This window comes from Sycon ciliatum, chromosome 2 (assembly GCF_964019385.1).
Source record: "Sycon ciliatum chromosome 2, ocSycCili1.1, whole genome shotgun sequence".
Taxonomy (NCBI): Eukaryota; Metazoa; Porifera; class Calcarea; order Leucosolenida; family Sycettidae; genus Sycon; species Sycon ciliatum.
Genome location: NC_088644.1, coordinates 3,403,953 through 3,418,724, shown reverse-complemented (window position 1 = coordinate 3,418,724; position 14,772 = coordinate 3,403,953). Strand labels below are relative to the sequence as shown.

Here is a 14,772-nt window from a genome sequence, read left to right as displayed (position 1 = left end):
CAGTGATACTGTGTTTGTGTGGCTGCCCGAAGCCAAGCCGGGACTGTTTGGACACGTATTTGTCAACCCGGTGGATACAGGTGCATACATGGGTCTACTCTGCTATAGCAATGGCGACATGACACGTAAGAAGGTCAGAGACAGCACACAGAACCTACAACGATTATCCGAAGAGGAGGAGGAACAGCGCTGGCAAGCATTTACGCACTGTTTGCAGAGCACCCCGCCAGCAAACAACGGCAATGTCGGCGTGTACTTCTTCGAGGAGGAGATCGTACCGCATGCCAAATGCACCGTGAGATTGAATGCAGCCGGCGAAAAAGTCGACAGCTTTGCAGACCAGGCCACTGAAGTGAGAGCATTGATTGAGGGACAGATCATGGCTAAGCGTATACACTCGGAACAACTCGGCTATAAGTGTGGTCCCGGTACCCGTGTATTGGCAACTGGTGGTGGCTCTAAGAATCCGGAAATTCTCAAGGTGAGCGATGGATACAGTAGAGTGGTTTTAGTCTTGCCATGCGTACAGCACAGACGTGCATGCACGAATCGCATGCATACAGAGGTGCATGACTAATCAGGTAGGGCAAAAGCCTAAAAGGTGTGTGTCCCTTGGATCTTTTTTAATTCTTTCTTTCTGAAAATTTCCTCCATTGGTTCTTGGCAGCTTGCAGCTGTGCCATTTGGCTGGGTTGCAAATGTGTTGATATGAGTTGATTGACTTCAGTAAACTGGTGACATCACTGGTGACATCACTGGTGACATCACTTATGTCCACACTCTCTACTTCAGTAATACCAATCATTGAACCCTGTAGGTTTGGGAATCTTCTCGTGAGACCAAGCGACCATTCCAGTTGCATTCGCTCAAGTGCAGTTTCAAAAATTTGATAGGGGGTTTGCACTCTTGAGGTACCCAGCATAATAAGAACCTTTGTGTAGACTTTGTGAAGCACATCTTCAAGCATGTCATAATGCTTTCCCCTAGCATAGCATACAATGACTGTAGAGTTTTCCCAAGTGAAATCCGACCGCGGACACACGTCCTGTTCCCCAAGTCAAGCAGTATCTTGTGAGTCACTAGTTAATTTGTTCAGGGCACGCATCCACAGTGCTTGAACGAGCGATAGAAGCTCACTGCTGGGCACTGCACTATTCCGAGGAATGCAGACGCTCTCCCCGCCATTCGGCCTTGGATGCAGAGTAAATAATTATACTTTGGATTAGTTGCGGAAAGTTCCTCAAAAACAACATATTACGGTCATTTATACATTATTGCTCGGCAGTGAGCTTCGATCGCTCGTCCAAGAACTGTGCAGCGTGGATGCGTGCCCTGAGCACATTTGAGACCCGCAGACACTGCTGCTCGGACTTGGGGAACAGGACATGTGCCATTGCTCGGATTTCACAAATAAAAGAAAACTCTACTTCAGTACATTTATATTGTTATGGCTTCAGAGGCCGGGATACTGTTAGTGAAGTTTCAATGTATCCGACACCATTCCCAGAGTTCCGGCCGCTCTTTGAAATCGAGATAACCCCTTCTTGAGTGCAGCAATAAGGTAGCACACGTTGTTGTGCCTACTGAGAACGTATTTGCTCTTTTAGGGATAGTGTGGCCAATGCAAACTTTGGTGCCGCTTCCAAGAACACTCGAGATAGCATAGCACTAATTATGTTGCAATGGCTATCATTGTTAACACAATAAGTTACTGTTGCATTCAATGGCTCGGCCTGTGTCTGTCTGCTGCTGTGCTGGTTGCTGTATATAATCAGGTCATGGCAAATGTCTTCAACACCGACGTCTACATCTTTTCCGAGTCTGAATCAGCTGCCGTGGGCGCTGCGTATCGGGCACTACATGGCTACGAGCGAGCTAAGGCGCTGGCCGCAGGTGACACCGACACGGACGTGTCCTATCATTCGTTAATCTCGGAGATTCCGGGGACGCTGAGCAAGGTCTGCTCGCCCGATGGCGATGCCGCGGCCCTCTACGGGCAGCTAATGCGACGCTACGAGGAGATAGAGGACATGTATGCAATGTAGTACAGTGGCCAGTGAGCATGGGTGCAGAGAATCCGCTGGTGATGTGATGACGTTGGCCATATACACTCAAGCCAAGGCAAGAGGGAACCGCTATGGGTATTTAAGCCACTGCAGTCATGATTGCTTAGGTGCGTATGGTATTGCTGTATGGTATGGTATTGCTTAGTATGGTATTGCTGGCTCAGGCATTGGCACATGATCGTGTTGGTTGCATAAACAGTACAGCCGCCACTCTACAGCTGCGTAACATCGTCATGAGCAGGGTGAGCTACTGACTACCATACAACCTACTTGTAATTATATATAAATATTTCTTGCTTGCCGTTTTCTGTAGATTAGTAACACATTTCTGTTTCTCCCCAGTCACGCAGTGCTGTCTACAACTTGTAGTCTGGAGGCAACACTACAAATTTCCATCATGTACTATAAATTGATGCACTGGGGTGCATCAATTGCATGTCCAGTCCAATGGGAATAAGAAGTGCACTGATCATGCATATGAGGAGCAATTATTTGGAAAAGTAGAGTCGCGCGCCTAAGAACCTTGTTTCCAAGGGGTTAGCCTGGGACGTTCTTATTATTCAGCAATCTGGCTGCGTTCTTATGCACGTTCTTAGAAACGATCCGTACTGGATCATAATTATGTATCCCACAAGCTGCCAGAAAACCAATTCCGCCGTTCTTAACTTTAGCCTGTGGCGTTCTTAGAATCGGGCTGGACGTTCTTGGGCTCCACGTTCTTCAGCGCGTGACTCTACTGTATGTAAATAGGCGTCTTGGAAGGGGAGAGGGTATTTTTTCATTTCGTTATTTTCATCATGGTTTTATGGCAGTATCAATTGTATTATTTATAACTTGGCATGCACGCATGCGTGTGCCGCATCAAACAATTTCAAGAAAAGAATGATTTTATCATAAACTTGGCGCATCAGTGAGTTCTGTTAAAACTTCAGAGGTGTGAAGCCCAGAGTTGCAAACTAGACGTGATATTGCCCTGGTTTGCGTCATTGCGATGTGATACATGTACTATACTATATTTATGCTACATGTTCCTAAGTGCCTTGCTTGCGAGATGTGCATGAGAAAGATAGCAGGGGACACGGTAAGGTGGAGGACATACTGCCAAGTATAGTGCTGCATGCTCAACCATGTTCAGGTGGTAGAACTTCGGCAGGTATGCCTAAAAATAGCTGTTACAAGTAGGGCTGTTTTCAGGCCTGTTTCGAGAAGGGAGCACCCCCCCCCCCCCCCCCCCCCCCCGAGGAAGGTGCAAACCTTTCTGGTGTGCATCGGTACATTCCGGCCCTTTTTCTCACCGGGGTTGGAGTCAGAGAACCAAATAACTGCAGGAGCCATACATGTGTGTTGGACTCCTTGATTCATATGGTCATACTGACCGAATATGCTTGCAGCCAGGAGCGCCATGATTCGCTATACATCGTATGTCCTCCGTCTTTCCGCTGCCTTGTGTTGTGATACTTACATCTAACATCGTAAGTGTCTGTATTCAGAAAGTCTCCACTGCTAGCTACCATGTGAGAATGCACAATGGCTAATGGCATGTTATGCATCTTGGAACAAATGTATTCTTTTCATGCAAGCAAAACAGTTGCAAGAAGAGTAACGAGGCTACATGTACTAGAATGGTCAGGGAATCAGAGAATTCCCTTTGTGACCGCTTGCCCGTAAAGTAAACCAAGGAAACCGCCTGCACGCTTGTAGTAGGAAGAGACCATCCCTGTGTGTGTGTGTGTGTGTGTGTGTGTGTGTGTGTGTGTGTGTGTGTGTGTGTGTGTGTGTGTGTGTGTGTGTGTGTGTGTGTGTGTGTGTGATTACACCATTCAACAGCACAAGTTGCTATGTCTAAGATAGCTGTTCGCTATCATCGCTTCCGCGATGGGCACATCTGAGGTCTGAGGTCTGAGGTATGTGTGTGTGTGTGTGTGTGTGTGTGTGTGTGTGTGCATGTTTGGTAGGGCACTGCCCCGGAAAGACGGAGTGCTGGCTGGTGAATCCTTCTCAAGTTTGCAACATTGGCACCTGGTAAATGGCTTGCACCAAGAATACATGGCGAAATGTTCCTTTGCTCGAACCTACCACCCATCATGCTCCGCAAATAGGTACGGCGCTGTCCCAGGAAGACAGGGGTGCTGGGTTCGAACCAGGGAGTCGTAAATACCTCCCACTGGTATGAATCCTGCCCGTGTCCGTCCTTCTTTTGCAAATTATGTTGTGAACATGTGTACATGACTGCAGTAGTGTGTTCAGGTGCTTCACTACGATACGGTATCCTTGTGCTGACCGGCTTGTCTTCGGTGTGTACTCCACGGAGGGCTAGTGTACACTAGGTGGTACATTCTCACTGGTGCACAACGTGGTGCACAAGAGAGATGAACGCCGTCAATCCTCCCAAGCCAAGGTTTAAAAAACTTTAAAAAGTCATGTCACAGTCTGCATGGGCATGTGTGTGAGGCATGGCTGCTTACACCAATCAGTAATACCGATACATGAAGCTTAGAGGAACCTGTGCATGTTTAAGTTGTATGCATGCATGCTAAGTCAGCTAGTGCATTGCAGATGCCACGACCACTGAGGCCATGAGGACAATGCATCACAGGTTGAGTAAATTGCACGTGTTCACGTGGCAGTCCGCACGGCTGGCTCCGCGCGCTGGATGCCAAGTGATGAATGAACTGACCGCTACAGCCTCCCAGTGTCGGCCACTGAATTCGCCCTTGGGAGAATTTGTCTCCAATCCCCAAAACCGTCCACAGACCATCATGCGGCTCCAAGGAAGTCGGAGATCTAGAGTTGTGTTGGAGTGTGTGCGAGGATGACAGGTGACGTGCAATGCTGACGAGTGACGTGCTTCAGCACGCAATGCCATGTCATGCTGTTCGCTGAATGTTGTCGTACTTGTATAGTGCAGTGGCCACGTGATGTAAATACATGTGCCTGTCGCATGCACGGGAAAACAATTTAAGCCAAATCATGGCACTCCATGTACAGCCCAAGTCTGCATTGTCGCTGCTCTTTGACACAAGTCAGCCAGTGTGGCAAGTGATGATATGCAGTAATGCCATCCTAAAACCCATTCAATTAGGTCTTCTTCACAAGCTATGACGACAGTCAGCGAGGAACAGACTCAATCAGTCTCAGATTAGCCAGTGTATGCACAGAGATTCTTTACAGCTCTACTAGTAACAGGTGTGCTGCTTCCTGCTCGATTGGTAGGGAACTGACCGCGTCTGTAAGAGCTGCACTCGAGTTCCCACTTCAATTCACGACGTCGTATGTCTTGCTGGCCTAGCCTTTCCTGCCATCGATCGAAATGTGACCAAAACGCCCCGAAAGCCAAGAGCAACAGAGCTCTGTGACCTAGAAAGACCAGTAACTGCTACTGATATTATCTGTTGTATCTCCTCCATACTGACTCACTTCACGAAATCCACAGCCAGTGTCAGACGCCAAGCAGTCTCCATAACTGGCATAGTTTCCTTCTGATATAACTGATATAATTATTCACTTACAAAATACAAGTAATGGAGTCTCCAAAATTTGATGTTGAGGCGCAAATTCAGTCCTCGTCATCCGGATCTTCGTGCGAAAATCGTGAAGCACTGGCAGATTATACGGCTGGCCCAGGAGCTTCTTTACACGTCTCATCACTGAACTATTTCGTCAAAAGGCATAAAACTAGTAAGAGTGGATGTTTGGGCTGCTGCAGCAGCACTAAGAAGAATGGTTACAGCTTGGTGGAGGGTATTGATGATGCCGACAAACCGATACTGCGGAATGTCTCGCTACATCTGCAACCTGGAGGAATGCTTGCCATCCTTGGGAATTCTGGTGAGAATTTATTAATTTTTAGAAATAATTGTTTCCATGGAGAAGAACTATAAGTATAACTTTTACCTGAGTTATACCGTGACTGTGACTTTGACATCAAAGTTAAATTAATGATCATGGATAGATTCCATGTTCTCCAACCTGCTGCACTTCGGAGTCGAGTCGGCAATTGGGTTGCATTGGGCTAATGAATCAGTACACCACAGTACACCACACCACAGTACACCACAGTACACCACACCACAGTACACCACAGTACACCACACCACACCACAGCACACCACAGTACACCACACCACACCAACAACATGCACTACAGCCGTACAGGCTCGCGGCTACGTAAAAAAATAACAGTTTTATATTCAATTTTTCGGGCCAGGACCATTTCCACTGATCAACTTATCTTCATTGTTTACCTCCTTGTCGATGATTCCGGGAAAGTAGAGGACGGAAACCGTGCTGCTGCTGTGTGCTGCACCATGTGCCGTGCTGAGTGAAGCGCCGTGGAGTATTATGCACATGTAGTTTTGTTTTCTTTTAGCTTGTTTGGGTCATCATATGAATCTTTCAGTTTTCCGGCCCTAGGGTCCCACTGGGGTATGCATGCGCATTCAACACGACCGTACAACATGCAGAAAGTCGCATCAGAGTACTACACACTACAGTGACAGCGCGTTTGACCAAAACAAACACAAAACTTAAACTTCACCGTGGGCTCATTCTCCACACATCACATACATGTACATCTTGGCCTCCAGAGCCTAGTGAGAGATTTGCGTAAGGAAAAAGACAAGTAAAGGTGTTGCACGCCATGCCCGGAGTGCGAAGTACAATTCCGTACATGAACTGGTAATAATAAGTATGCATGCATCCCACATCACACATGTTACAGTAATAGTGCTGTGTCGGATGGCGTTTTCAGGTGTCGGGTTCGGACAGTTTCACCCAGAAAACACGCCCGCCTGTTGTATGTGAACTGCACCTTTTAAAATATCTCTAAGTGTTCTTACCTGATTACCGGTGTGTGTGTGTGTGTGTGTGTGTGTGTGTGTGTGTTTAGGAAGTGGCAAGACTTCGCTCCTGGACTGCATTGCACAGCGCACTGTGTGGGGCAGTCGACAAACGGGCACAATATACGTCGACCATCGACCTCTGACGACAGCGCTGTTCCGCGCCCGTGGTGCCTACGTCATGCAGGATGACACATTGCTACCGTTTCTTACTGTTCGTGAGACACTGAGCTATGTGCTGAGACTAAGACTAGCCTGCTCAGAACAGGACCATGAAGCAAAGGTGTGTTCAGTTAGCATGTTATTGTGGTTTCTAATAACTTTCTATTATACTTGTGCGCTCTCCAAGCTGCAGGAGATAGACTAACTTGGCTTGACACTGTTGACAGATACGTCGACTCTGCTCCTGTCTAACAGGTTCAGGGAAGATGCGAGCTGTGTTTATAATTATTATACTTGTGTGCATACACCATAGGTTTAAACATGTATGTCAGAATTTTCCACGTACACTCAGTATCTGCTCTAGGATTTCAAACCAACCGGGTACACGTGTACCTGGCACATCCCTTGGCCTGACCCTAACCCTAACCCCTAACCCTAACCCCAAAGCCCCGTGGCTCGTATTCTTGAAGTCGACAAATATAAATATTCATAGGTTTGGTCTCTTGAGGGACTGGCATCCAAATGCTTTCTCTTTCCTGTCGCCATGGTCAGAGCAAGTGCCAGTGAAAATGCCGGTAGTGATTTATTTTGTTTGTTGCCGATATGAAGACTGTATTTTCCAAGGAACTGAAATTTCTTGAGGTACAGTCAACTTGGCTTATAACGACACTCGGCGGCGGGGCATCAGAAAAGTGTCCTTATTCGCGAAGTGTCGTTATACCCGAAGTCTCATTATATGTGTCACAGTTGGATGGGACTTTGCTCTGGGCATGAACATTATGTCGTTATTCGCGAATTGTCGTTATATCCGCAGTCGTTATTAGCGAAGTTGACTGTATGGCATTCTATCGTCGCAGAAAAGCAGGACCAAGCTGCCATCGAGCGAATGCACTGTAGACATTGGTCATGACCAACTGACAACGAAGCAACTGAAAACAAAATTGACCTCGTCCAAAAAAAGGCAAAGAATGCATTCAAGGTGGTGCATGTGAGGACCAGGGTGCGAATGTTGAGGATGACCACGGCCGAGTTTCGTGAATCAACATGCTGCACCCAATGTCCACAACAGTACCCGTACTCTGTACCCTGTACCCTGTACTCTGTACGCTGTACCCTGTACCCTTCCTGATGTTGGGTTGTGCTTGCTGGTGTCTGCGGCCCCTGGTCTTTCTCACAGATTGATCAGGTCATCCAGGACCTGGGTCTGAGAGCAGTGCAGAGCAGTGTGGTGGGTGGTACTGACGTGCGCGGAATATCCGGTGGAGAGCGACGGCGCGTCAGCATTGCTGTCCAGCTCCTTGTAGAGCCAGGTAAGCAAGCACTTACCAAGCAGGTAGTACTGAGTACTGATGATGTGTCCACTGCTCGCATTGTGCAAGATGCTTTCACCAGCATTTACATTCAATGTCTGATAGTGTCATAAAAATTTTCTCTAAGATGCACTCTACATTTTTGTTTGAAACACTCCACAAAACTTTCAAATGGCCAAGTCCGTCGCAGCTTCTATAAGATGCACTCTACCTGGGTAGAATATATCCCGTGTTATGCTTCATCTGATGAGACTGTTGACACACAGGTACATCATGCAGTGTATTCTTCCCGTTGCTTCATGATGCTGCCTGCTACTGTGTTCTGTTGTGTTTTTTTTACCTAGGCCTTCTCCTCCTGGATGAGCCCACGTCTGGCTTGGACAGTCACACAGCGCATCACTTAGTCGTCATGCTGTCACAGCTTGCTGCGTCGAAGCGACACACCGTTGTGCTCACCATTCACCAACCTCGCTCTGACATGTTCCATGTCTTTGACCAGGTAACGTATGGGTGGCTGGCCATCTTCGGGAGAGATTTTTTCAAAAATATTTTACCTTTCTCCTCCCTTGCTACTTCTCTGAAGTACCATTTTAGGAACTGCATTCACACCTTGATCTTTGAGGGTGGTGGCGTTCCTACGGATGAGGAAATTCATTATACTCTATTACAGCTCATGGAAAACATTTTTTGTGATATTATGTTAGTAATTTTATCCTGGAAAAAGACATGGAAATGAGTTAAGAGTAACTCTCCACCACTGTAACTAGATACTATATACAGTCAGAAAGTGCAACAACTAGGCACAAAACTGACAGAGTACTGCGACATTCACTACAAAACAAGTTGTTTCACACGACGTACGTTTCGCCGTATGGTTCGTGACGGCTCATCAGGTGTGCAATTTGAAACTCGGGTATTGTCTCAGTACTCTGTCAGTTTTGTGCCTAGTTGTTGCACTTTCTGACTGTATATTGTATCTAGTTACAGTGGTGGAGAGTTACTCTTAACTCGTTTCCATATGTATTTTTCCTTTCTGCAGTAGGTATCGGTTATAGCGTGGGTGTTTGAAAAACGACACTTGATTCTTATTGCCGATATTTCTTACACACGATAAATCACGTGTGACATATCATATGCACGTGTGACATAATACATGTTTGGCATGTGGACACGTACAATCATGTAGATCTACACAATCATGATACACACGGATCAGACTCGCGGTCGTGCTAGGCGACTGCGGAGCAGCAGATAGGACAGAAGTCGGAAGAAAGAGTCCGACTGGACAGAAAAAGTGATTCTCCAATGCTCAGTTGGACATAACTCTCTTTTTGTGTTGAATATTATTGTATTGAGCATGCACAGAGCACGGATGTTATTACTACAGGCGATACATTTTGCACTAATCTGGCATATTTTGCTACACAAAATCCATTCTTAGGGCCGATATATTCTACTATGCGATAATACTGCTTGTAAGAATAAATATACACATAAAATAGGTGTTATGATTATGGAAAAAATGAGTGTTCATTCTTGTAGGCAGTATATTCTTGTATACGACCACACTATAACCGATACGCACTGTACTTTTATTATTGGCTCAATACCCGAGTTTCAAATTTTATCCTGACATTGTTTTTGGTGTTTGTTTGGTTGATTTGCGTGTTGTGTGCAGATCATGATCTTGTCCCGGGGTGATACGACGTACTGCGGTCCAGCAAACCAGCTTGTAGACTATTTCACGGCTCTAGGCTATCCATGCCCTGCCTACACTAACCCTCTGGATGAATACGGTGAGATATTCACTTGGCGGCGCACATGCTGTATGCATGCAGTGGAAAATTGAACCACTGTTGGGTGCGGGTGCTGATGAGGATTTGATGTTGACTCGTGCATTTAACATTCATGGGTGCGTTTGTGTGTACGCATGCGTATGTGAACGGTGTTTGACTGACTGCAGTTGACGTTTGCAGTATTGACACGCGAAGAACGGGGACTATGCAGACGTCGATGGCTACCGTTCAGGAGCTGGCTCAAGCCTTCAAGCAGTCGGACCTTGCACAGAGAATCACGAATGCTCTACCCGAACCCGACTCCCTCTCGACGGGTTCTGTTGAGGTGGTGAGAGACAGATCACCTACGTGGATAAGCAAAGTCTTCACCATGGCAAGGTGAGCGGGAGATCTGTGTGTGTGTGTGTACGTGTGTGTACGTGTGTGTGTGTGTGTGTGTGTACATGTGTGTGTGTGTGTGTACGTGTGTGTGTGTGTGTACGTGTGTGTGTGTACGTGTGTGTGTGTACGTGTGTGTGTACGTGTGTGTGTGTGTACGTGTGTGTGTACGTGTGTGTACGTGTGTGTGTGTGTGTACGTGTGTGTGTGTGTGTGTGTGTGTACGTGTGTTTGTGTGTGTGTGCGCGTGTGTGCATGTACTTGATCTGTTTTTAGGCATTTGCTGTCAGTTTTTCTTCCACAGGAGGATCTGCATGTAGTTAAGAATTGTAAGCTGTGATTTGGTAAATGATTGAAAACACCAACCACTGAACCAGCTCTACGTCCACCAACCGTGTACATGTGCTTCATGCTGTTCTGTTTAATTGGACACTTGAGCTGATTTTAAAAATACTTTGCTGTTCACTAAGCTTTGCCGCGATCGATTCCACCAAAGGTCACTTTGAGATCCGCTGAAGAGACTTAGCAAGGCTACAACGGCTGGCTGCCCAGGGGGTTAATTTATGCCGTTTGATTTCTACTTATCCGTTTGACAACACTGCCGGGCATCTGTATTTTCTTCTTCCAGCCGAATGAATATGAACTTGCTCAGGGCGAGGACTGGAATGCAGATGCGAGCGTTCCAGATGCTCCTGTTCGGTGTGCTGCTGTTCATTTTCATTCTGCGACTGAAGAACGACCAGCGTAGCATCCAAGACCGCAGCGGTGTCTTCTACCAGGTCATTTCTGCACCCCTGTTCATTGGCATGCTGACAGCAGTGGCATTGTGTAAGCATTGTAGTGTGCGTGTGTATGTGTGTGTGTGTGTGTGTGTGTGTGTGTGTGTGTGTGTGTGTGTGTCCATGCATGTGTGTGTGTGTGCGTGTGTGTGTGTGTATACGTGTGTGCTTGCGTGTTGTCACTGCTGTATCTTGCAAGCAAGCTAGGTGTGTGTGGGTATTTGAATACAGAAATGAAGCTAGTGAAATCAGAACAGTCCAGTTTGTATAGCATAGCAAGATCCACGATACAACACTGGTACGGGACTAGTGCATTGCAACTCTGAGTCTCATACTTAGTTCAATCTTCTCTGTATGGGCAAGGTACTGCTAGAAAAAGCATAGAAAGGTGCATGATGGCGTTCACCACTAACTATAACCTATCACTTGCTGTAGGTAAGGATGTGTGAGGAAGAGAAAAGATGCACCAGTTTGAAAACAACAGGCAAAGCTCTAGATCGGTGGAAACATCACTGACAGTTTCCCGTTAGTATTAACTGTCAGCACTTGCCTTTCTCTGCTGCCTACATTGTGCTGCTTGGCTTTCTTAGCTTCATTTCCCTAATGCTCTTTCACTTGGATGAGAATGGGCCGAAACGCTTGTGGAAAATACTTTACCGTTGATGAGCTGGTGGTGTACTGAAACGAGGGCCGGTGTTACTTTGTGCAAACGTATTATTTGTCTCAACAAGTCAAGAGTCTGCTCAAACGTTTGTGCTAGATACTGATTAGAATGTCTCGTGACTGTCACCCTTTCCACGGCTGTCTGTTGTTTTGCGTCCAGTTCCGACATTACGCAGCTCGATGAGTCGTGAGGTTCGTGACGGCCTGTACTACACACCCGTGTTCATGCTCGGCTATCTTGTGCACATACTTCCGTTCACTCTCTTCAGCTCCGTTCTGCTCTCCTCGGCGTTCTACTGGTACGTAGTGCTGTTAGCCATGTGCCATTGGGCCACACCAGTCACCTCACTGTACTGCCATGTGCCATTGGACACATCTGACTGTACAGTCATCGAACAATTTATAATGTTTCCTTAGTGGTACATAACTTACGTTTTGCCTTCATTTGGAGAGTTCAGCGGGTCACCGCTCGTGTAGAAACAAGAGTACTTGAAACCAGGAGTATATGTACAGTTTCTGACCTTTCTGCAATGGGGTGCGTCGTAGCAAAATTCCTGGAGTACATCATAGTTCAGTCATTTCCGATTGGCTCGTGTGTTTCTTCATGGTCGTGTTCTGCTTTCTGGATGTCTTTTGTTCTTGTTCTGTGTGCCATTTGTAGGGCTACTGGCTTTGCTAACAGTGCTATGGCCTTTGTGGGATTCAGTCTGGTGGTGATTGCAACACAATTTGTTGGCGAGGCAATTGCTCTCATCATGCTGGCTTTGTTCCATGATGCTAACATGGCAAACAGTGTGTCCGCTCTGGTCTTTTCCTTCACTGCACTGCTCTGCTCGGGATTCCTGCGGTAAGCCGATGAGGGCACCCTGCACTGTCAGGTTTGGCTGCTTTGCCAGCCATGCGCTGTTGAAACACCTTCTTGCACTCAGCTTGGGAATGTGATTGAGGGGTGACTCTGGACTCCGATGAGGGTCCATGTGAAGCACTGTGGATAGACGTGAATCTATACCAGGGGTTGCGTGGCAGCATTGAAATCCTATCGGACACTATTCCTTTGATCTTTTGTGTGTGAGATCCCGGATGTCCCCTGTAGGCTGTAATGAGTAGGGCGCTATCCCGACAAGACTGGGGATGTTGGGTGTGAATGTCGTGTGTGGGCGTTTTGGCTCTTTGGTCTCAACACAAGCGTGCTGAAGCACATGTACTGTGTTGACACTGGATTGTTCATACACAGTGCTGAAAGCATTATCTTCATTCCCTTTTGTGCAATTCACTTCCATTTTACTGATACTAGTATTGTGTTGTGTTTGCAGCAATATTGACAGTATGCCCAAAGTGCTGCAAGACTTCACGTACATGGGAGTGCAGAAGTATGCCAGCGAGATACTCGTTGCACACGAATACCCTGGCCTGACGTTCACGTGTGACGATGTCAACAGCACCAGTCCCGTGCCGTGTAGATACTTGTCTGGGGATGCATACCTGGCTGCGAACTTTCCCAATGCTGTCAACGATCTCCAACGCAACTACTACTGCCTGGTTGGCTACTGTGTTGGACTCTACGCCATAGCTATGATCCTGTTCTCACTTAGAAGCTACGTGAAGCGACGCTGAGTGCTGCGTTTGGGAACGTTTCGATCCGGACTGAATGAATTGACTCTGCCAATGCGTCAACCAATTCCTTGAATCATCAGAAAGCTGTGCACTGGAAACACGGTCGTAAGTAGTGCAATGATTTCTTACCCTGCCGCCTGTCGGTATTCGATTGCAATACTGCTTATCAACTACATATAGGCCCATAGGCATGACTACAAGTAGTTTCTACGAGTAACTGGTACTCGAAGGTAGTGTTGCCGTGCTACTATCGTTGCTGCTGCTGCTGCTGCTGCTGTTGAAATCTTTTATTCTCACGATGGCCTGTGGCCAATAAGAGAAAGCTGTTGTTGTTGCTGCTGCTGCTGTTGTTGTAACAGTAGGTTTTTGTTTCGTGTACAAGTAGATAGTGTGTCGGGCATAGACCATGCAGATGTGAGGTCTGATTTAAAATACTATGTCCACTTTCGCAGCCTGCTGTTTATCTATAATTATTTTCAACCAAATTTGGTGGCCTGCAGCTATTTTTCCAAAGCATCCAACATAATATTTTAGAGCAAGCATTCGATTTAACCCTATCTATGATGATTTAACCCTCCCCATACGGATGGACCCTACTGTTCATGATGTTGAGATTATCACTTGTTTAATTTGATTTTTTACCGGACCAGACTTTACCCGACTTCACCTGAAATGACTGTTTAAAAAAAATATCCTACTCCCTGAATGTATTGCAACATGATGAGGTACAGTGGAACTCACCAAGTAAGTGCGTACTCTGATAATGCATACTCTGGCTTAGTGCGGCCATTGTCTGTAGCACGGGTGTATTGATAGGGCAAAAAAATCACGGTTCGCGTTTGACTTGGCTGGGGGCCGAGTCTTTTGCATCCGTAGGAACGCCACCACCCTCTGTGCATCAAGGCGCAGATGCAGCTCCTAAAGAGGCCTTATCAAAGTTCCACTGTAATCCCTGATTGGTGCTGTCGTAGCGTATAGTAAGGTACCCAAGGTACTCCTGAATCTGTCACTCCCGGAGGAGTAGTCCAGTAGAAATCATGACCTCTTTTCCTTTCCCATTTGCTGGGCATAGGCATAGTGGTGGCCTGCGGAAGCGAAGGCTAGTTTGTGTGTTTCTGAACATTGAAGCGATGCCAATGCGAATCCCGCGAATTATTATTATTATT

The 14,772-nt window shown here is 46.7% G+C and overlaps 2 protein-coding genes across 2 annotated transcripts in view; both read left to right on the top strand.

The window, feature by feature from the left end:
* Positions 1–2,969, top strand: part of LOC135808283 (xylulose kinase-like) — a 4,179-nt gene extending 1,210 nt beyond the window's left edge. Inside the window, exons 1-2 of the mRNA XM_065321449.1 lie at positions 1–481; positions 1,776–2,969. The exon at positions 1–481 is cut by the window's left edge and continues 1,210 nt beyond it. Coding sequence (XP_065177521.1) covers positions 1–481; positions 1,776–2,045 — 751 coding nt within the window. The 3' untranslated portion in view covers positions 2,046–2,969. The remainder of the gene's footprint in view (positions 482–1,775) is intronic.
* Positions 2,970–5,189: 2,220 nt separating this feature from the next.
* LOC135808282 (ATP-binding cassette sub-family G member 5-like) lies at positions 5,190–14,346 on the top strand. Its single transcript, XM_065321448.1, has 10 exons — positions 5,190–5,894; positions 6,955–7,187; positions 8,244–8,376; positions 8,721–8,875; positions 10,055–10,172; positions 10,340–10,550; positions 11,179–11,378; positions 12,153–12,291; positions 12,654–12,839; positions 13,306–14,346. The coding sequence occupies exons 1-10, from the start codon at positions 5,588–5,590 to the stop codon at positions 13,604–13,606; spliced, it is 1,983 nt and encodes a 660-aa protein (XP_065177520.1). The 5' UTR covers positions 5,190–5,587; the 3' UTR covers positions 13,607–14,346.
* The last annotated feature ends 426 nt before the right edge of the window (positions 14,347–14,772 follow it).